A 17,012-nucleotide genomic window follows, 5' to 3' on the forward strand; every position below is an offset into this window, starting at 1 on the left:
GGTCAGTACCCACAATGACAACATAGGTTGTAGCTCCCAGGAAGATCTGTGTAGAGAAGAGGAATGGATAGCTTAGAGTGACATGTCTCTGGGCAGTGTTCTTGATCTGGACACCAGTTATTTCAACTGGGAGACAGAAATGTCTGATACATCTTCAGGATTAAATTCAGTGTGGTCAAACTGAAAAAGATTGGCTTGCTGTGCCGTACCCAAAGCATGGTGCACAGGGTGGCAAGGCTTATGTTTTGGTGTATTTGCCCCTTAGGACCTGTTATCCTCTCCACAGCATGGTGAGATGGTCACAGTTAGTGTTAGAGCCACACCCAAAGCCTCCTTGCTGGCATCTGAAATGAGCCAGGAATTCACCTGCAAGATCCTGTCAAGTCAGCAGAAAAGAACGAACATTTGTCTCCCTCTGAGAGGACTTAACCCATGGATGCTTTTCTTCACGTGTGCAGATACATTTTCCCTAGAGGGAAATCATATACTTTACAAATTTAAAATTACATTACTTTATTTATATATATTTGCATATCTATCTATCTATCTATCTATCTATCTATCTATCTATCTATCATCTATGTATCATTTATCTATGTATCATCTATGTATGTATCTATATATTTATACATTTATGTATCTATGTATCCATCTATGTATCCATCTATGTATGTATGTATGTATGTATGTATGTATGTATGTATGTATGTATCTATCCATCCATCCGTCTATCTATCTATTTTCTCTCTCTCTCTCTCTCTCTCTCTCTCTCTCTCTCTCTCCCCCCCCCGCGTGCGCGTGTGTGTGTGTGTGTGTGTGTGTGTGTGTGTGTGTGTGTGTGTGTAGCACATGCCATAGTGCACAGAGGACAACTTGTAGAACCAATTTTTTCCTTCTTATGTGGGTCCTGGGAATTGAGCTTAGGTCACTGTTTGTCGGCCTGTGCCTTTGTTCACAGAACTGTCTCGCTGGCCTTCAATGTATTTTCTATATTCATGTGGGGGATTGAGCACCGGGCCTGATGCAGAGAGGCAGCATTTTACCACTGAGCCCAGTCTGCTTGGCTGTTTTTGAACTTTACCGTTTTCAACAGTCATCCAGTCCCTTGAGTCCTCGTGCTTCACATCACTAAATAAATCACAGAGATGGCTTCATTTTTTACTCAAGCTGTGGGATGTTTAGCTTTTTATCACCATGTTTCCCTGACAGTTTGGTACAGACTGAGATCCTAGAGACCAAGAGGAAAGAGCTGAGTCTTGACTTCCTTTGAAAGTAACCTCAGCTCCACTAGGTGTTGGGGCGACTGTGGAGTATTGGGCCCTAGAGCTGCCTCTGATTTGAGTTGAACTGTATGTTCTGGCTTCCCATCTGCATCTAGATGCATCCTGGGGCCCTGGCACTGCCTGTTTCTTCTTTTTAGGAAGCCAGACTTTTCCCGTTTCCCACAGACACCTTCAGGGACTATACCCAGCCTCCATTTCTCTTCTATAAAGTTCAGGGAATGAGCCATACTCTTCCCAGCCCTTGTGGGAACAGAGGGTGGCATCTGTTGTGCTGGGCAGTCCCTCTCAGCCCAGTGGTCTACCTCCTCAACAGCTTGCACTTGTCTCTTAGAATGTTATCTGCTGTCTTCCGCTCCTGCCCTGTAACTGCTCTACCATGGTCTGCCTACAGATGTGTCCAGGTGTGTGGCTGAGAGGAAGTACACCCAGGAGCAGGCCCGAAAGGAGTTCCAGCAAGTGTTCATTCCAGAATGCAATGACGACGGCACCTATAGTCAGGTGACTTGTGCTGCTTTGAGTCTAAGCCTAGGCCATTGGGGTTGAGGTGTCAGGGCTAGGGGTGAAACAGATGGAGCCAGAGCCATTGAGTGGGAAACTGTCATCTTGTTTCAGAGATGTCCCAGAAGCCTCACAGTATGCTATATAAGGGAGGGTTCCAGACCCCAGCTGGCTCAGGTGTCTATACCACAGCCATGGTATATATCCTTATACTACATGAATATGTCATGAGGCAGTTCCTCTCAGAAAAGCTCATTAATCCTGGTCAGCTGGCTGAGCTCTGGGTCTAATTGCAGCTTAGCTCATTCATGAGCACTATGACTCAGCCACTGAGTCCATACTAGGATGCTGCCATATCAAGTCATGGCTTGCCTATGGTCATGTTGCTGGCCAAACTCTGTCAGAAATAGCTTGGTTCTAATTTGAGTCAGTCAGTGCTGCTATCAAGAGCTGCCTACAGCATGCCACAAGTATAGTAGGTTCTAGGAGGGGGCAGCAAAAACATTCTGCTATCAATACCTGAGATCTCATGAGAAGTGTGGGGCCATGTGTCTCAGCATAGTCATGTGACATTTCAGAGGAGGGAGAAGGGATAGCATGTGGGAGGAACTATACTGATGGATGTCCCCTATTGTGGTCAGCTGAAAGTCAGACAAAGGGACCTGGGGAAACCGAGAGGGTGATGTAGAAATGTGTCATCACTGCTGAACACCTATCTCATCTCTCTGAGTCAGCCATGGGTTCACTGAGAGATGTTAGGGGCTGCTTCCCCATGTGTGAAGAGAGGGCTTTAGGTTCTTGCAGCAGGGCCTGGCCCTCACTGTTGTAAAGCATACTTGTTCCCCTTCCTCCATACATCTGTGGTGAAGCTTAGCATACAAGCTTCCACTGAGTGGCCAAATGCAGCACCTGAGTATCTTAGCTATCCTCTGAGGTGACTCTGTAGGAGAGTCGCTGTGGTTAGCTCACTTTCCTGTCCTTTCTCTGCAGGTCCAGTGTCACAGCTACACAGGATACTGTTGGTGTGTTACACCAAATGGAAGGCCCATCAGTGGCACCGCTGTGGCCCACAAGACACCCAGGTGCCCTGGTAGGTCTGACTAATGCTGGCTCCAAGGAAATGACTTCCTGTTTCTCTTGGTCATCTTACTCAGATTTACTCACAAATCCAAAGGACATTTAGAGAGAGAGAGAGAGTGGGTAGGATGAGCTCACTGAACACACCACTCTACATAGACCTGAGGAAAAAAAGCAAAGACTTTTGTCTACATGTTGGGGCAGGGGATAGCTCACTGTGGGGACACATTGGGCTTGAATCATTTGAAAATATAACCACAGAGGCTCGAGTCACCAGCTTGAATGACCCATTGTTTTCCTTGGCCAAAAAAAGCAAAAGGTCCTGCTTTTATATATATATGGGTTTTCAAAGAGAAAGTGGATCTTTGCTCACAGTTCAGTTTCCAGACATTTATGTGTGATATTTTATTACTCAGACGGGAGCTTGATGTACTGAAAGTAGCAAGGCTGGCGGCCTCACAGTCTATAAAATGGTCCCTTTTCCACTAATATTTTACCAAAAAAGGTTATAGATGATTCAGATCATTTTTATGTGAAAATGGTCTCCCGCCCCAGCCGGGCCTGACTAACTTGCTGTCTGATGAAGGAGTGTCTGATGAAGCTGAAAGTTCTTGTCTTCCAAGTCATTGGGTTGTAATATGAATATAGGCAAACTGATCGGGCTAGGAACGTGAGACACACATTTCTCCAAGTTTGTCACTTGAGGGTTGAAATGTTAGTGTCTGGAGTTAACTGTCAGACTTTCTATTTAAGGGTCAGGCACTGCCTGCCGAGATTCTGTTTGTTGTTGTGACCCAGGCAGAGGAACTGGGCACGGGATCATTGGCTGTGGCCTCCTCAGGACCATGTGACAACCACTGTCTCTCAGTGACTGTTCATCTCTGAAATCCACATGCTCTATGTCATGTAGAATGGAAATACATTTGTTTTATTTCAAAACTGTTTTACCACTGAAACCTACAAAGTGCTGTTTTTTTTCCCCATGAGCTAATGTTTACATTGAATAGTTCCTGTACAGACTTGTAGAGGAAAAGACAGACCTGCTCTCCTGAGAGAAAGCAGAAGACAGGGCAATAAGATTCCATGATCCTAGCTGCGCTGTCAGAAAAGCTGAGTTCTGTGTGAAAAAGCTTCCTTAGAACTGTTCATAAGACTGTTTGGGTACACTGCCAGAAGATCCTTTGCTTCTGGAATAGACTGTGTTAGCTTTCTTACCAGGTGTCAGCAGTGTGTGACTGCATGCAAATTCTCTACTGTCGATGTTTACATTGACATAACAGAAGAAAGAATACTCTGGCCCTTTGCTTAAAAGTCTGGTGTGTAGTGCTTGGGTAAGAAGCAAAGGGATCTGTTGTCTAAGCCTAGGGTAGTAGCCCCCACCTATAACCTTAGGATTCTGGAGGCAGAGGCAGGAGACTGGAGAGTTCTAAGCCAGCCTGGAATATGTATGAAGATTTTGTCTACAAAACCAAATCAAACAAAAAGGACAACTTGGACAGTTCAAGGATCTTTGGGATGGCTGCCCCATTTTGAGGGAGTGATTTGCGTGTGTTCTTTGCAGTTGACTGGTGGTGCCTTCCCTCGTTGATTAAATTGATGTCCTTCCCCCACCAGGTTGGAATGACTGGTGTATCTGGCTCCCACAGAGTAGCATGCTATGCTTTCATTCTGCAAACCCATGGGAGTGAGAGAGCTGGAGTTATTTGTTAACAGTTATACTCTCTAAGGTCACTAAAAGCACACTTTGCGTTTGTCTTATTTGTTTTAAATTTTTTGCAAACTGATGCAAAATTGGGCTGTGCTGAGCAACTGAGGGGTTTTGAAATGTAAGGAAGGGCTGTGGGGAATTGAGCATCCTACTCTCAAAGGATTGACAATGTAACCTCCTCACATGATACAATGGACTTCTTCCTGTGTCATCACATAGACTGAAGGAGAACTGGGGTCATGGGTTTCAATTTACTTTGGACTGGCTTTGACAGAAGGCTAGAGTGGCCCTGATTTTGTCTGCAAACCCCAGGGAGCTTGCGCTTTGGATATGCCCATGTCATCAACATTCAGGTGGTCTACAACACAGGTGGTATATAGCACAGGTGATATACAGCACAGGTGTAGGTCACATACAACACAGGTGGTGTACAACACAGGTGATGTACAACACAGGTGGTATACAGCACAGGTGTAGGTCACATACAGCACAGGTGTAGGTCGCATACAACACAGGTGGTGTACAGCACAGTTGGTGTACAGTACAGGTGTAGGTGATGTACACCACAGGTGTAGGTCACATACAGCACAGGTGATGTACAGCACAGGTATAGGTCACATACAGCACAGGTGGTGTACAGCACAGGTGATATACAGCAGAGGTGTAGGTCACACACAGCACAGGTGGTATACAGCACAGGTGATGTACAGCACAGGTGTAGGCAATGTACAGCACAGGTGGTGCATACTGTCCTCTAGTTATAAATCACCTGTTAAACTGGGGCAAAACTTCAGAATTCACTATGTATCTTCTGCCTTCAAATTCATGCCAAATTCACCTTATAGGTATACTCTATGAAACTGGAATTCAGAAACTAGATTAGAAACGAGCAGAAGACACAAATTTCTCTCAGAATATTTGTATGTATATATGTGAATGCATATGTATATATGTACACGTTTAAATGTGTGTATATGTCTATGTGTACCCGTGACATATATGTGTACATGGCATGTATGTGTTTGCAATGTGTACATGTGTCTATAGGTATGTGTGTGAAAGTGTGTATGTATAAGTATGTGCATGTTTACATGTGGGTGTATGTGTGTATGTATGGTGTATGTATATGTATGTATGTGGTGTATATATGTATATATATGTATGTGAATGTATATATATGGTATATACATATACATGGTACATATACATGGATGTGTACATATGTATACATGTTTGCACATGTGTGTATGAATGTGTGTCTATATGTGCTTATTAGGACCATAGGTAAACATACTCTGTAGCATCTAAGTGGGGATAGAAGTTGGTGTCCTTTCTAGGCTGTATCCAATGACATAGTGCAGAGCCCCTCCCCAGGTCCTTAGTTGCACCAGGAAGATCTGGGTGAGGCATGAACAGTCATTCCACATTTTCATGAAACCATGGATGCAGAACATCTCAGTTCCAAAGTGGTCAAAGCAGTAGCATTTTCTAGAGGAGAGTGTCTTTGTGTCTTCATGCCAGGGCAGCACAGGTTAGAATCCTCCTGGGACTCTCAGAATGTGGGCCTGGAGAGAGAAACCCAGAGGTGACTGTAGCAAGGAAGAGTACAGAACAATAGATCACCCATGACAGTGTGTAAGCTGATCACTCAGGGCTCTGCACGTTTCTCCTGGGAAAGGACCCTGGAGGAACACAGCTGTGTGGAGGGTGCAGACAAGTGGCAGGCCTACAGCAACACCGGCTATAAAAGCCAAACCCTGGGACTGTCTGTAGGATAACACAACACAGAGTGCTAGCCTCGCAGTAGGATAAACATCGGTGCAGACAGATACTCACCCCCTGTCTCTCTCACTGGTGCCATGGAGCTGACAGCTGTGTGAGTCAGAAGACACAGGAAAGCACAACACAGGGCAGGGAATTTACAGCTCTGAGCAAACAAAGCCAGCCCTGGCCTAGGGGTGACCTGTAGTGACCACAGAGGAACAGAACTGAGCAATGGATATACAATAAAAGGGATTTGTCAGATTGCCTTACATCCTGTGACCTGGATAGTCCTACAGTGGCTGTCTCCAGAACTCAGTAGCTGATCAGTCTGTGAGACTGGATGCCTCCACAGTTCTGCCCTGGTGCCAAAGGCCTGGAGAATTCCTGATGTGTCCCTGGGTTTTGGTAGATGTTACAAGCTGGGTTCTGATGCCCACAAAGGAGTGGATGTAGCAGCAGTAGCCACAGCAGTGGGAAGGTAACGAGGCAAAAACAAAGCCTTCCCCTCAGACTTCCTCTTATCCGACGGCCACTGGAAGGTGATGTCCACATTTAGGATGTGGACACTTTAAATGCCCTGGCCCAAAGTCCCCCTCACAGGTATGCTGAGTGGCTGATGTCTTAGTTGCTACCAGATCCAGTTGACTAACATCCCATTGGGCTTGAACAATTCTGTTTACATTCTGAATCCTGATCCACAATTGTCATGAGGGGTCAGGAGGAAGATGCCCTAATTCCTTTCTTACAAACTTGAAAAAGCCAGTCTCCTTCACAGGCTTCCATCATGCCAAACTTCACTGATGTCCACTGCTTGCACTAACAAGTAATTAGCCCATAAATCATAAGCCAGTGACTTCCCTGCCCTTCTGATTCCCTCTGGTGAGCTAGGTGTGAGGAGCAGTGGTCTCAGGAAGAAGAGAAAGTGAAGAGATGTCAAGCCCCTTTAATCTTTACCTCCTCTTTCTGTCTTACTCCTCAATGGGCATTCCTGAGCCATCAGCCTCTTCTCACCACAGGGCAGTGCTTGGCCAGTTCTTGGAGTATTCCTGTCTGGATTTGTTTCGCAAGCAGGCCACTCACTGTTCACAATTATCACAGCTATTGTCAAGCACTGGCCACCAGGGAGCCAGCAGTGAATGGAGCCTGGCAGACATTGGTGTAGCCTGGAGCCTGGGCTAGCAATGGACAAGCACTGCACACATGTACAGAATACAATCCACTCTGTCCAGTGGCATCTGGAAAAATACTACAGAGGGGTGGTTCTCATAAATAAAGGCAGATTTGGGATGTATAGAAGAGGGTCTTGTTCCTGAGTGCTATTGACTCTGATGTCTTTATGTTGGATTATGTCTGTGCATAGATCAGGTATAGAAAGGGGGAGGGCCTGAGGACAGACTTCCACGGTGATGGTGGTGGTGGTGGTGGTGGTGGTGGTAGGGATTGCTTCAAGAAGAGTGGTGACAGGAAGCTAAAGACAAAGGTGCTTTAGAGGGACTGAGCTGTTCCCTGGTGTTCCTGTCCCTCCTCCTGAGAGCCAGTGTTCCTTGCTTATGGCCTGGAGACTTGGGTGCTTCATGGAGCCCTGCATGCTTAGAGCTCTTGGTTTGCAGCTGATGCTTGCATATCCTGGCACCAGAAATGTGCAAGAAAGATGTCCAATCATCCGTTCTGTTTCTTGTGTGTCCTGTGGTGGTAAAGGATGCAGGATCTTCAGAGGGTCATGTGTAGTCCTCAGGGATTTAATTTTCATTCTGCCTCTGCCCCCCTCCTCCTCCTTTCTCCCCACTCCCCTGCCTCTCTCCTGCCCTCTTTCTTTCTTTTCTGTTTCCAAAGACTTACATGGCTGAGCATAGATGCAAATGTTAAAAACAAAGATACTTTCCTCCAAGAAGGATGCCTGTACTAGCTAGGGCCAGAGCTTGGCTTCAGATTTCAATTCTCAGCAGAGGGAGAGAAACAGTATGGTTTGTATGTGGTACCACCACACTGCTTGGCCCCCATACCGAGGACCAGATCTGGAGCTGATGGTAGACGGGTGCTTCAGTAAGAATCCAACAAGACAGAGCAACACCAAAGGTGCCTGCCCTGGTCCATTTACTAACAAGTTTTTAAGTGTTCAATCTTGCGACTTGTAGTTTTGTGGCCATCCTGACAAGGCTTGGCAGGCTGATGCCCATCTCTGATGCTTGGTCCAGAGAATTCTACTTCAGGATGTGGAAGACCCAGGGATTAATGACCTTAGATTGGACCAGGTGACCTTTCAACAGGTTGACAAAAAGTAAGATAGCCCCTGAGCTTAGCTAGCACAGTCCCTGTAAAATTAGTTTTACAGAATGCTTCTGAAAAAAAAATTCTGTAAAATTAGTTTTACAGAATGCTTTGCCATCTGTAGTTCATCTAGGGGCCCCCTCATATTTTCTAATAAACTTTCTGAAAAACATTAAGAAGCATTTTATAAGTAAGCAGTCCCAGGTTATATCTCTCATGTAAAGATCAATACCTGGGTACCTCTGGAGATAGGATACAAACCTTAAAACAAGCATCACCTCATGATTTCCTACATGGTCCTTACTCCTGAAGCATGAGACAAGAGATGCAGAGGGCAGCCTATATTCCTGGGCCAGACCTGTGACTCTGTGCAATGTGGGCAGATAGCCATGCTTTACCTACTCACAGTGTTACTTCTGTCTGTTAAATCCTACCAAGATTGTGCAGAAGGCAAAAGTCACAGAAGCCTGTTCCCTCTGTGCAGACTAAGAAGAGCAGGAGGGGAGAGCTTTGCATCAGATCCAAGAAGTTACTAACTCTTACTTTGTCTTGAGGAAGACACTGCAGACTTTAGAAGTGGAGCTGGCTCAGTGTGCATGAGAGGAGATTCCCTCAATCAGCTTGAGGGGACCCACATCTGGGAGGGGATCAGGTCAGGCCCAGGTCATGGAAGAGAGCAAATGGGCAATGGCTTGTGCCCTATTCCCTCAGCAGTCCCAGGGAGTAAGGAGGTGGCATAAGGGACCCCTGGATACTTTAAAGAATTAATTGTCTTGTGGGGAGGTAGACTAGAAAATTGTAGACTGAGCTTTCAGAGTTCAGAAAAGGACTATGGATACATCCCTCACACCAGCTGTTCCAGCAGCTGACTGCTCTCTCCTCTGATCGCCTGCTGGCTTCAGAGAGTGGGTTGAGTCTGCTACTCAGTAGCCAATTAGCCCTCCAGGACTCAGTTTCCTCATCTGTGTCTTGGGCATAACAGTAGTACTAGGTCTTGAGCTGTTAGTATCAAAAGACCTAAGGAGTGTGAGTGTCTCAGGACAGTGAGGGACACAGGGTGAGAGGTACTCAGGTGCTTACTTCCCATGCAGACATGCTGTGGGTGCCTGTGTGTCTCCCTGCATTAGCCTGGCCTTTCTGGTGCTATGTCACTGTGCTGTTTATCCTGCAGCATACGGCGGCATGTTGAATGATTGTACAAATGAGCCAACAAATTAACGGAAGCTGATGGCTGAGGGCGTGGTGGTGTGGCTGTGGGAGCTCTGCTCCAATGAGCTGGCATGCTCCTTCACTGTCTACGTGTAGAGCACACAGAGTAATGGCATGGGTCATTTTGAGGGGACAGTCAACATTGCTGCTGCTGGCTTGCTTCTGTATGAGGTCACCACACTGCCCATTTGCTGCTTTGTGGTTGTGGCTGTTCTTGAGGCAGTCTTGCTCTGTAGCATAAGCCAGCCTCAAATCAGAGAGTCCCCTGTGCCTCAGCCAAGTTCTGGGGTTACAGGCGTCACACGCTCTGCCCATTTTGTAGCGGGAGAAAATAGGTTTAGAGGAGGTAAATCCCAACATCTGCCAGGTCACACAGCTGAGATGCACTGAGGACCATATGCTCTCTTCTCCTACCATCCTGTGTCTTTCAGTATTGGCTTGATCTTTCACACCATGCTCATGGCCTCTTGTTAGACAGTGAGAGAGCAGAAGCCACTGGCACCTGCTAAGTGACAAAGAAAAATTCTTGTCCTAATACAGAGAGCACAATCTGTCTTTTCTTTTCTTTCCCCAACTTCCCTACCTTCTCCAGTCCTTCTCCCAAGAGGATCCATATGATCTGTGGAGTTGGTGATTTCTGGGGTGATTCTTGCTGTATTAACTGTCCTCTGAGGGAGGCACTGGCTCTTTTAGGTGAGTGAGAGCCACCTGTCTGAGCAGATACCAGCACATCGGCTGCTTCCCTAGTGTCCTTCATCTCTTACTTGGGAAAATAGTTTGTGCTTAGGGAACTACTCTCTATGAGGCTGTGGGCAGCCCTCTGTTCTTGCAATGTGTCTGGATCTGTATTTTAACCAACTCCCTGGGCTGCAAGATCAAGAGTTCAGTACTTCTCTGTAATTCATGGGCCACCCCCCTACAATACCTCCTGCAATTGCTAAAAATGACACCCTACTTAAAAGGCCCCTTTCACATGACAGAAGCTCACTGATAGAGAACATTTAGCGTGTCCTTCTGGTGCTGGTCTGGGGAGTGACACATGAGGGGCAGCCCACTGTAGATAGCAATGACAAGCAAGCTCTGTGAGAAATCCCAGCTGCCCTGTTGGTCCTGGATTCCCTTGGTTCATCCACTGTCCTGGCTACAGACCTGTGTTCAGTGCCCTTTCCAGACCTTCATGAAAAACCTTGCAGGGAGGCTAGGACAGAAAGCCAAGCCATTGGAGTCTTTGATTCTGGACAGAATCCAGATCTCACCAAGTCAAACTCCTTATTTCACAATGTTTGGATGGCAAAGTGTGTGATCAGGGACACTTGGTTCTGTGTCGAAGCTCTTTCCTACAGATGAGGATCAAGATGGAACTATTTTTGGCTAACCATGAATGCTGAGGGGCCTGGTGAACTCAGTGCTGGATGTTCCCAAAGAACCTGGGTGCCCTGAGGAGAGTGCTGGCTGCTCAAGAGAGCACACCCTAGCACCCCAGGGAGAGAGTGGTGGTGGTAAGCTGTCAAGTCTTTTCCTGATCTTGTCTCTAATCAGCTTTCTGGTCAGCAGCTTGGCTCTGTGTCCTCCTCAGATTACAAAAGATTATCTTAATTCAGTCCCAAGAATCTCTCTCAAGGGAGTAGTTTAATCATCTAGAATATTTATACTTCATTCACAAATTAAACCCACCCTCCCACACACATGCTCAGAGAGAGTACCAAAATTCTGTCATTTGCAGTCAAAAGAGATGAATCTTTGATTCGTCATAGCTACACGTGGTGAGCAGAAGGGTGTGTTGACAAGGGAGCTGTGCAAGAAGCTGATCCCCAAAGATGGGGCAGGCTAGGAAGCCATGGAAGGCACAGAGAGGACAGTTCTGATTCTTACCAAGGTAAACCCAGACCCCAGAAGCCATAGAGTTCCCAGGCAGGAGAAAAGTTTAGATGGGACTAGGAAGGTACCTGCATTAGACAGCACCTGTAGGGGTGCACGCTGATGATCCAGAAAGTCCAGTTGCCCTTCTGGCCTCCTGGGCTGTGGGCTAATGTGTCTAAGGTATAGCTTAGGCAGTAGCTAGGAAACGACAGGAAAGAGCTGTAACGTGCAGAGCAGCCTTCTGCATCCAGGAGTCTCAGAATCATGTGCTTTTGTGTCTCCCAACACATTCCTACTGTTTTTCAAGAAATATCAGCAACTGAAATGATGTCACAATGTCATCTTCACCTTTAATGGAAGTGTTGGTTTCTTTCCAGTTTTATATTCATAGCCAAAAACAACCATAGCAAATTATAAGTTCGGGCACCTTCACCAAGGGACACTACATTAGTCTCAGTTCTGAGAAGCTCACCCCTAACCCCATACCCTGAGCAGGTGGAGATGTGGAAGAAGTTGGTATCCAATGCTTTGGAAGCAAAAGAACAATGCCTCGGACTTGTGAGGACTGTGTCCACACTGTGCAACATCAACACCTGTGTCCACAAACCACACGTGGACGGTGTGGTGAGCACACGGCCCTCACACAGAAGGGAGATGAGCTCGGTAGAAGCACAAGCACCCCCAGCATGGCTGTTTGCAAAGCAAGCACCTGAGATATCCTCAGCCTGTGTCCCTCACTATCCTGAGAGTGTCACACTCCTTAGATCTGTCAGTGGTCTGTGTCCTTCTTCCAAAGACAAGTCTACAGTTTTCCTTTCTTCCCATAATCAGACTCAAGTTGAATCCAAGGATTTGGTTTCCTTTAGCTTCATGCCCTGTCTGGTCTGTACCCTGTGACTCCGTCACTCACCGTGTCCATGTGTGCTGACAAGGATGCAGGATGCTTTTCTGGTGCATATATTGCCATATGTTGGGGTAAAGGTCTTCCACACTTAGCTGCAGAGCCTACGAAATGGGGACTGCCCTGTTCTGTCAGCGTCACTACTTTGGCTAGAGTTCCCCCCCCGTGGTGCCAGGTAACTTGTGTAATTTAACGAGTACATGAGAATGCATTTGAACTTATTAAAACAGAAGGGCCAGTTTCTTTTCCTTAATTGACAAAAGAAAAAAAAAAACACTTGGTAGAGCATTGTAATTCCGTTCTTTATTTTTTCTCTCTCAGGTTCAATAAATGAAAAGTTGCCCCAGCGGGAAGGTGCTGGAAAAGCAGGTAACTATCTTGAAATGAATTTACGTGATGGTAGATAACCTTGAGATGACTCTCAAGTTAAAGCTGAAATACAGTGGAAGGGGTTGCCCAGTTCTTCCATTGACATGGATCCAGTCCTGCCTTCTGCTAGTCACCTGTGGGGTCAGGCAGTATGCTCAGGGGTGTTGACTTCAGCTTGTGTGGGGACCTCTGAAAGGGGCTCAGAACCACTGTGGATATGCTGTGTTCAACTGTAGGTATGCTGGATAGCACTGTAGTGTATGAAGAGAACTGTAAGATAGCAGCTAACGCTGTGGGCGTGGCAGGTTCAGCTGTAGGTAGGAATGCCTTGCTCAGCTATGGTTTGTCAGGTAACACCACAGGTATATGAGGACAACTTGGGAGGTGTCAGGTACCACCGTGGGTGTAGCAGGTTCAAAAACTACCGTGAATCTATGAGTACTGCTGTGGTTGGGCTGTTATTGACCTACATTCAACTGTACGTACATCAGGCAATCCTATGGGTATCTCAGGGTCTCTTTGGGAGTGCTGACTTCTATTATAGGTGCATTGAGTGACTCGGACAGCATCAAGAGAGGCACTTGGCCAGAGAGTAGAGGTTCACTATTTTGGCATCTTATACATTCTGAGCCATAGAAATGGCCAAGGACACCATGATATCTGTAAGGAGGCAAAAGCTTTCTCTGTAGCAATGCTCTTCTGAGCAAAGGACAGACACTCTCTTCTTTCTTTGGGGGCCACTTCATGACTAAGTTCACCTTCTCCTGAGCTGTAACCTGCCCACTGAGATGTCTTGGGAAGATCTGTCATTTTGTCCCTTGACCTTCCTCAGTTTCCCCTGAAGTCTCTATAACACAATTCTGCTTTTAGTCTTTGGAGTCAGGAGATATTTTCAAGATGAAATTTTTTTTAACATAACCATGGACATTTCTTTCTTCTGTGAGTTATAGTATAGTAAGTCTGACAAAGGGCAGTGGTATGAAGACGAGTTGAGCCGAGTTTACTCAGCCCCCTTCCTGAGGCACAAATTAAAAGTCTCTTGGCCAGGAACTGGACTTCCTGCCCTGGAAGAAAGACCTTTGTACTGTTAAGATACAAGCATAGAATAAGTTCAGAGGGTCCTAGGACAGATTCAGAGAGGCCCCCAGGGTAGATAAAGAGAACTAAAGCATCCACAGAGGTTTGAGATATGTTCAGAGGAGTCTGAAACAGGCACATCCTTTGATCATTCAGTCTAGAGAATTTATACCTGAGGGTTTACAGGAGGATGGTTTTGTGGTATAGAATGCACTTGATGAGGGTAGGGGACCACAAGGCAGAGAATTCTGCTTCCCATGAGCATCTCCTTATCTCAGGATGCTCACAGGGCCCACTGGAGGACACCCCTGGAGAAGTGGGGTGTGGGTAAAAAATGAATTCAATGAACAAGCAGGCCTCTGGAACAAATTCCACTGCTCTCTGGACAGGCACCCAGCAGAAAAGTGTTAATGAAGCAACAATCCAGGTTTAGAGAAAAAAGGGAGACATGGCAGAAACGTGGAGGGAAGTACAGCGTCCCTGCTCTATGGGCTGTGTCTCTTTGTTAGAGCTTCCAGTGCGGCCATAATGCTGTGAGAGACAGTGTTCTGAGGGCCTGTGGGGCTGAGGGCAACCCGCACAGGGGCCTGAGATGAATGGACAAAGCCTGGGCACTGGTCCACTTTGGGGCTGGACATCACCAACTATGCCCACCTCACTCTTAGCAGCCAGGCTCCATTCAGCCAGCAGGGGCCTTGTGATTTTGGGAATATCTCACCAGGGTAATTTGATCCTCAGCATAATACACCAGCAAGAATTCCCCCAACCTCCCCTCCCCAGGCTCCTCCCAAGAGACATACATGCCACTTAATGGCTTCTTCTATGACCTTTCAAGATTCATAGTATATTACATTTGGTTTAAATATATTGTTACTTTCATTTTATTTTTTTTAGAAAATAAAATGATTCAGAAGCAAATTTTCCCTATGTCAAACATTAGGCTTGTGTAGTCCGTGTAAGTCACATTGAGTTTTTGATGTTTAGGCACCAGACTTTTTTTTTTCAAGAGATTATTAAAGACTTAAATGTTTTAAAAATAGGTCTCCTTTGCTCCCCTATAACCCTTGAGTGGGGTTTCTAGACAGCTGGAGGATAGAGTGGAGTCACAGCTAGCTTGGCTCCATGGCCATTCCTTGTCTTATATGCTGATTCTGAAATGACTATATCAAAATGTCTGGGGCAGGCTAGAATAAAAGCAGCCGAGAGAAAGAGTTGGAGAGAGATCAGTGTCTCAGCCACTGTTATGTCAGGTGCTCTCACCCCAAGCTTCACAGGAATCCACAGGGAGGTGCTCAGTAAATTCAGTGATGATGACCCTCCAGGCAATGGGGCCATTCCTCTCAGAGTCCACCCTGCCTTCCCACCAATCTCTTCATTTGCTTGACCCTTCCCACACTGCAGACCCCCAACCCCATTCATAGTACTCCCAAGGTCCCCTCTGTGCCTCCACTACTAAGTATCCGGAAGCACATGAGGGACGGCATGCTGGTGCAGATTGTGGCTCTCGGTGTCATCTGCATACGAACACATGGAGGAATAGTGTTTCAATTCCCACAATGAAACCCTGTGGATCTCCATTCTCTCCCCCACCTCATGGCCTGTAGTAGACAGGTCTTTTAGCCTCTTGCCCTCAGTTTTCCACTTGTCTTTACCTTCCCTTTAATAGCCACTGCCCTGATGATTTAGGTCTCCCGTGTCGGCCTTGGCTTTCAGGTCCCCACAGCATTTGAGAGTAACAGTCCCTTAGGTAGCAGCCCAATGTTGCTTCCTGGGCCCCCGGGGTACTGGGTTTTGTTCTGTGCTGGGCTGTGTTGGGAGGTTCTGTGGGTGGTATGCAGGTCCTGGGCTCCAACCTGGATGCACACTTATTTAGCTTACTCTCATAATTGTAGTCTCCTTGCAAATCTTTTCCGTTCTGAATTCAGATGATGCTGCAGCCCCAGCATTGGAGACTCAACCCCAAGGAGATGAAGAAGGTGAGCTGATGATGGGGAACTGGGAGGGGAGCAGGGATGGCCAATCAGGGGCTGAGAAGGGATACCAAGCCATTTACAACCTAGACATACAAAGAAGGCTACCATACTGCCTGCTGTCGCTTAGTTGTGAATCTAGAAAGACATTCTACACAGAGAAAGATAGCTACCCAGGAAGGACAAGACACAGTTTGGACAAGTGATGCTGCAGCATGCTTCTATAGGATGTGCAGGGGTAGAGATGGAGAGCAGAAAGAAGACCATGATAGCACATGATATGCCAGTTTCTTCCTGGAGATGTCTCCAGCACACATGCATACAGTGCAGACAGTAAGAAGCAGGCCCTGTGCTTGACTGTGCTTGACTGTAGTGTACTGTAGGTGTGAAGAAATCAGGTGGATGTCTTAATAAAGATGCAGAACAGTCCAGTGGGCTGGCCACGAGGGGCCATTTCCAATGTCACGAGGCTCTTACTTCTCCTGGTGTTTTTCCACATTGTCACAGGGTTCTTCTGAGCAGAATATCTTAATATTTTTATTAATGAAAATCTATTCATTCAAAAAGATATGATAACATGTACCATTTCCCTACTCATGTCTGGTCTTTATGACACCACCACAAGGATAAATCTCTATGTTTACCTTTAATAGATTGTTTATAGCATTGGTCATGGTCTCAAGTCAAATGGGATCAGGCTTTGGGGAAACTGTGTATGAAATGCGCATTATAACACACACATATGCATGTGCACACACACAAACACACACACATACACACGCGCACACACACGCCCCTAACACATGACAAGAGTGCAGAACCCTACAAGCTTTCCAAATAACAGCAGTGGCTAGTGTGCATTGGGGCTGCTCTGGGCTCTGCCATGTTAACTTTCCATCCTGGAGAACCCCAGTTCACGCATAAGATTGCGGTGCTGCCTTTCCTACATGGAAGGAGATTCGAACCCAGGTGATGTGCAGAGTCTGTGTTTTAAGGGCCATGTACAGTCAGTCTCATTTGGTAATCAA

General features: G+C 46.4%; 1 protein-coding gene across 1 annotated transcript in view; it reads left to right on the top strand.

Moving 5' to 3' along the window:
* Nucleotides 1-17,012, top strand: part of Smoc2 (SPARC related modular calcium binding 2) — a 129,694-nt gene that overhangs the window by 54,737 nt on the left and 57,945 nt on the right. Inside the window, exons 3-6 of the mRNA XM_028783487.1 lie at nucleotides 1,675-1,781; nucleotides 2,772-2,871; nucleotides 12,890-12,937; nucleotides 15,940-15,990. Of these exons, the coding sequence (XP_028639320.1) occupies nucleotides 1,675-1,781; nucleotides 2,772-2,871; nucleotides 12,890-12,937; nucleotides 15,940-15,990 (306 nt within the window). The remainder of the gene's footprint in view (nucleotides 1-1,674; nucleotides 1,782-2,771; nucleotides 2,872-12,889; nucleotides 12,938-15,939; nucleotides 15,991-17,012) is intronic.

Source organism: Grammomys surdaster, unplaced genomic scaffold (assembly GCF_004785775.1).
Source record: "Grammomys surdaster isolate TR1022 unplaced genomic scaffold, NIH_TR_1.0 1136, whole genome shotgun sequence".
Classification (NCBI taxonomy): domain Eukaryota; kingdom Metazoa; phylum Chordata; class Mammalia; order Rodentia; family Muridae; genus Grammomys; species Grammomys surdaster.